At 40.3% G+C, this 6,000-nt stretch overlaps 1 protein-coding gene across 1 annotated transcript; it reads right to left on the bottom strand.

The window, feature by feature from the left end:
- Window positions 1-1,558: 1,558 nt before the first annotated feature.
- On the bottom strand, window positions 1,559-5,391 carry LOC127790816 (leucine-rich repeat receptor-like tyrosine-protein kinase PXC3). The gene is made up of 2 exons (XM_052320512.1): window positions 2,505-5,391; window positions 1,559-2,390 (listed from the first exon to the last, which is right to left on the bottom strand). Exons 1-2 carry the CDS (start codon window positions 4,852-4,854, stop codon window positions 2,065-2,067), a joined length of 2,676 nt encoding a protein of 891 aa, XP_052176472.1. The 5' UTR covers window positions 4,855-5,391; the 3' UTR covers window positions 1,559-2,064.
- Window positions 5,392-6,000: the final 609 nt, after the last annotated feature.

The raw sequence follows: 6,000 nt of genomic DNA, 5'->3' as shown, positions 1-6,000 counted from the left end.
GAAATATAAATTTCTATTTGGGCATGTTTCAAAATATAGAGCGCATGTTTCGAAATATAATTTCTGTTTAGGCATGTTTTAAAATATAGAGTGTATGTTTTGAAATATAAGTTTCTATTTGGATATATTTCAAAAAATTTAGCACGAAAAGTCAACTAAACTCACACGAAATTGAAAACTTATGAACGACAAACTACCAAAACACTAACTAACACAACTCTAACCCCCACGTTGTCATTTCTTGAATAAAATATGGAAAAAACAAATCCCATAAAAACCAAAACGAGACTCAATGACACATTTGAAGGAAATCTATAAGATTTGAGAAAAACACGAATCAATGCATTTAACTATAATATTTCAAAAACCATCATTAAAGAGATGATAGCAAGAGTTTTGATTAAACATAAGGATATACTTTGCACTAAAAGATAGGAGAAAAGAAAAAGGAAACTTGACTTTTGATGTTAATGTCAATGAGGAGAAGAAGCACTCCAAAAGCTCAAAAATTACCCACCTTAAGAGCTTGCTTCCACCACAATTAATGGAAGAAGAAGATGAAGAAGAAGGTGAAGGAAGACCGTCGAAAAGGAGCAAGAAATGAAGAGGAAGAGAAGAGAAAAGAAAGGCATGGGAGAGAATGGGCTACATGTCTATTCTCCAACCACCCCTTCTCTCAAATTCCAACTTTGCCCCTCACACAACACACACACACCCAACTTACTCATGCCCTTAATGATCTTCCGCTTCTATTTTTCTTTTATTTTCTCTTTTCTATATTTACTCTATTTTGCAAATTTTCATTTTACCCTTAACTTTTCCACACACACACATAGCATATAAGCCCATATTTATACATGCCCAAGCCCAATTAAAAGCCCACTTCATATTAAGCTCATAGAATTATTTTAAACCTACCACTCCCATTGGGCTTCAAACCCTTGGTCCAAGCCTACTTTATAACAAAACATTAATTTATTCACATGCAATAACCCCTAACATTTTATTTTCCCCTAACTTTTAGACCACATATAAAATATTTTTCGCTATTTATCAAATAAATTCCGCATACACACACTATATCGAAATATAATTAACATCTATGATCCACTCAACGGGATGTTACACAAAGAGAGAGAGAGTGAGAGAGAGAGAGAGTATATGAAATGTATGTATCTTGTATTGTTTCTTAATGTATGCAGAGACGGAATTCCGATTTCCAAGCAACATCTGTTGTCTCAACCAACCAGGGAATGGTGGGTTGGAATGAAACTGACAACAAACTACATGTTCTACTCTTGTGATAAAACCCACAGAATCTCTTCAGTTTGCATTTGCATTGCTAATGTTAAATCTATGTCGATAATTTATCTTATAGAAAAAATCTTGAATACATCACTTCAGTTCATGAACTGAATGATTACATTTAACTAGTATTATTTTTAAGTGAAGACTAAAGAAGACCCATAATGTTACAATTAGATATTGGATTGCCTTAGCTATGCCTATATATTCTCTTCCAAAAGAATGAGCATTTCTAATGCCTCAGCCGCCTTAATCTCCCTATTTTACAAGAGTCAGATAAGATCATTCATTTAGATGCACAAAAAGAAAAAAGAGATGCTGTTTTCACAGCTCGGAATTGTGACCTGCTTTCACGAAAAGATGGGGAAATGTTACGAGGTATACAGGTGGGAGGGCAGCTGTCGCAACTAGTGTGCTATATTTAGACGAGAATACAAATCTACAAAGGCACAAAACTTCAGTTTTGTAAAATTGAAGGGCTGGCAGTGAAATCAAGGGAAGGGAGGACTCTTTCTCCAATGAACTCCCCATCTATTGCTTTCTCCAGTTCTGAAAAATATTACATGCACGATGCCATTTTCTATCAATCCTATACGATACATATGCGGCAATGGTTAAGGCAAGAAAGCCCCCCTCCCCCAATCTGCAAATAAGAGCTTACCAAATTCATCGTTGAACTTTGCATAATATACGCGCCATATCCCTCACAACTGGTGCTTCATATCGCTCGAGGATTGCTGTTGCTGGAACAAGTCGTACTTAGTTTTGTGTGATTTCTTGAAGCATTTCCACAACCTTCTTCATTTTGGGACGCTTAGCTGGGGTGCTGTCAGTACAGAGTAGAGCCACCTTTAGAGCTGCAAGCATTTCTTTTCTACAGGTAAAGGAGACTGTGCTAAGCTTTGCATCGAGTATCTGCTCTGGGGTTTCACCTCTTGCCGGTGCACTGTGAACCCATTTCACCAAATCGATCCCTTCGCCAAAGGCCTCATCAACCGGTAGCCTGGTTGTAAGAATCTCAAGCAAAACAACGCCATAGCTGTAGACATTCCCCGGTGCAGTAACTTGCATTGTGTACGCGTATTCTGTTCAAATGGCAAATCTTATGGATTAAAATGAATCCAGATAGTAGGGTTTGTAACCTAAGTTCAAAAGCTAAAAACACACTTAGAAAGCACCTTGTGATGTAGATGGAGTACCTGGTGGAATATAACCAAATGAACCGGCAACGGCACTGATACTAGCAGTGCCTCGAGATGGATCCAAGAGCTTTGATATCTCAACTTCCCCGACAACCGCTTTGTAACCGGCATCTAGCAGGATATTGCCCGAAGAGATATCAAGGTGTATAATGGCAACATGATGAAGGAACGCCAATCCTTCTGCCACTCCAATGGCGATTGCAAGTCTTGTTGGCCAGTCGGGGTTGTATTCCGGGAGCTTGCTAGAATCGTGAAGGAACTGAGCCAATGTTCCATTGGGCAAGTAGTGATGCAACAAAAGGGCAACATCTTCGTATATTACATATCCAACGGGTCTCATTAGATTATCGTGACAGAGTCTGCTCAGCCTTTCGAGCTCTCTGATCATTTTGTTCTGGTGATGAACTATTGTTCTGTCCACGGATTTCAATTTCTTCACTGATAAGAGCATACCAGAAGGCATAATTGCCTTGTAGACGGTGCTGAAGGTTCCGCTGCTCAGCTTATTTGAATCCTTGAGAGTTGCTTTGATAACAGCATCAAAATCTATTGCTTGTCTGAGATTGTCAACAAAGATGTTAGCTGTTATTGCTGATGGCCGGTTATTACTTGCGTCATCAGCAGTTCCCGCAGTTTTGCTAGCCTTTTCTTGTCTTTCCCTCATCATGAAGAGCAGAACAATAATTGTCACTGATACAAAAACAGCCAACCCGGAACCAAGAACAGCTAATATGATCTTGTAAGAAACCTTATGATGGTAACTCTGGTTGTCTGAACTATTGGAGTTACCACACAAAGAACTGAGCGGTGGTCCACAGAGCCCGTTATTCCCAAAGAAGCTTGAATTTGGGCTCTTCTGGAATGGCACGAAGGTTGGAATGGAACCCACAAACTGATTATTTGAGAAATTAACATCTATCAAGCTGAGCATGCCTTTGAGTGTAGATGGGATGTTCCCGGAGAGTTGATTATTGGAGACATCCAAAGAAACCAGCTTGTCAAGCCTACCCAATTCAGCAGGCAACGGTCCATGGAGATGATTGAAGCTCACATTTAACGCTATCTGCAAATTCCTGATATGACCAATCTCAGGGGGGATACTTCCGGTCAGATAGTTACTACCCATTTGCAATTCAAGCAATTTCACGCAGTTTCCAATCTCGCGGGGTATTTCTCCTCTAATCGAATTCTGACCAAGTAGAAGGTACTGCAATCTGGTGGCATTGCATATATCTACAGGAATGGTACCATTAAATTTGTTCTCAGTTAAATCGAGCTTGTTCAGATTCTTGCAGCTTCGAATTGACGCTGGAATCTCTCCAAACAGACTGTTACCGGAAACAATCAGTTCCTGTAGATTTGTGAGCTGCCCAAGCTCGGGAGGAATTGTCCCGGAGAAACCATTGGAGGCCAAATTTAAGAGAGTGAGATTGGAGCATTGAGCAAACTCGAGCACAATCTCTCCCGAGAGATTGTTGTTGTCAGCTTCAAAATATGTAAGGCTGCTAATGTTTCCAATCGACTTGGGGATGCTTCCTATGATCCTGTTATTCCCGATTCTAATACTCGAAAGGGCCTTGCAGTTCCCAACTGCATCAGGCAGATTACCAGTCAATGCATTCTGAGTCAGAATCAAAGTCTGCAGCTTCCCCATGGCAAAAATGCTCTTCGGAATGATCCCTTGGAGCAGGTTCGAGTGCAGGTTCAACACCTGAAGCCCAGAATTCGACCCCAGATTATCCGGAATCCTCCCTCCTAATTCATTCTCATAGGCTGTAAACACCCTCAGATTACTCAAATTCCCCACCCAAATTGGGATAGAACCATTCAATTTATTCGTAAAAATCTGAAAGTCCTGCAACTTCACCAACCCTTCAAGTTCATCAGGTACACTTCCCTCGAGAAAATTATTGGATAAATTCAACGATCTAAGATTAACCAGTCTACCCAAATCCACAGGAATTGATCCTCTAAACTTATTTGAAGATAAATCAAGAAACTGGAGCTCGGATAAGTTCCCCAAAGCGGGAGGAATCGGGCCATGGAAATTGTTGTATGAAAGGTCGAGCCACTTCAATGCTTTGAGCTCAGAGATTAGGGTGAGATTACCTTGCAGGCCTCGGTGAGAAAGATCGAGCTTTTCCACCATGGACTTGCTGGAGTTGCAGACAATGCCGGGCCAAGAACAGAAATCTGAGCTGTTCAGAGTCCTCCAATTTAGGCCAAGTTCTGTGCCAATGGCCAGCAATGTCAATGTGGTTTCTTCATGGAGAAGCTGAGCGTGGCCGAGTTGAGACCTTGAGAAAATCCCAAGTAGCAAGAAAGAAAATAGGCAAAGACACGCCATTTTAAAGATGCCTCTTTCTTTCTCTCTTTTATTCTTTCCTGGAAATAAACAGCTTCTAGTGGAAAATTTATGATGGGTAGCCACAGATTCTGGGAAAACCCTGGACTTCACAACCCAGAAAGCAAAAGCGCCCCATTTTCTGGGTCTTGATTTTGAAGAAATAAGAACTCAACCGAAGCCCTGATTTTGGAGAGGTGCATAATCCAGGCTAATGGATCAAAAACTCAAAAACCCAGAAGGGGAAAACAGGTTTCCGAGCCAAAGAGGATTTCGAACGAAGGAAAGGGCTAAAGGGACAATATTTATACACCATAGAAAGTCCGTTGCAAAGAAACACCAATCTTCATATCAGAAAAAAATGAAAGCTTTTCTGCAATTGAGAATGAGTTGAAGAAGACCAACAGTTATAGAGTTTACTGACTCCACGAGCCAGGTGATTTCCTTGTCCCAGAGAGAGAGAAAGAAGAGTTCTGAGAGAGAGAGAGAGAAGAGGGAAAAGGTTGGTCACGAGAAATGAGCAGTGGAGTCAATGAAACCGTGTCCCAAAAGTGGGCTGGTTTGTGGATTTATTTTGTTTGTTATTAATTTCCATTTTTGCTGTTTACTAGTTATGTTGATGCTTCCGAGAATCCCAGCAATTCAATTTGTTTAACTGTTACAAATTCAATTTGTTTAACTGTCGACCACTGTCCGGCCACGAACCTATGAAAACATCTTCAAGCATTTTCCGGCGACGCCTGTAGATTTGCTCAGGTGACATTCTAACATTAATTTAATCGTCTTCTTCTGATTGCAAATATATACATATATAGTTAATGTGTGTGTGTGTGTGTGTGTGATTATTACTGTCATTGCTTATTTATTTTTGGCCGAAGACAACAAGACGGCCATGGAAAACGCACGTTGAACCTAGGATACCAAACCAACGAGCCGCGGGCTTGTTTATGCTGCATACGAGCTCCATCATCCTTAATGAACCGAACCCTGCCAATAATAATACTTCGATGGTCTTATGTCATAAGGCATGCGGGTCCAAGTAAAAAGATGCTGGTAGTTAAATTTTGATAAACAAATAAGTAAAGGGGTTCATCCTCCTGGGATGTGATTAATTTGGATTTTATATAAATTTAAACCTTAATTAAAACT

The sequence above is a fragment of the Diospyros lotus genome, chromosome 14 (assembly GCF_014633365.1).
Source record: "Diospyros lotus cultivar Yz01 chromosome 14, ASM1463336v1, whole genome shotgun sequence".
In the NCBI taxonomy this organism is placed as follows: Eukaryota; Viridiplantae; Streptophyta; class Magnoliopsida; order Ericales; family Ebenaceae; genus Diospyros; species Diospyros lotus.
Note: the sequence above shows the minus strand (reverse complement) of the source record. Positions and strands in the feature narration are given on the sequence as shown.

Coding starts and splice junctions, on each gene's coding strand:
- LOC127790816 (XM_052320512.1), bottom strand. CDS start 4,854: ATGGCGTGTCTTTGCCTATTTTCTTTCTTGCTACTTGGGATTTTCTCA. Junction 2,391..2,504: donor ATTTGGTTATATTCCACCAG/GTACTCCATCTA, acceptor CCATTTGAACAG/AATACGCGTACACAATGCAA.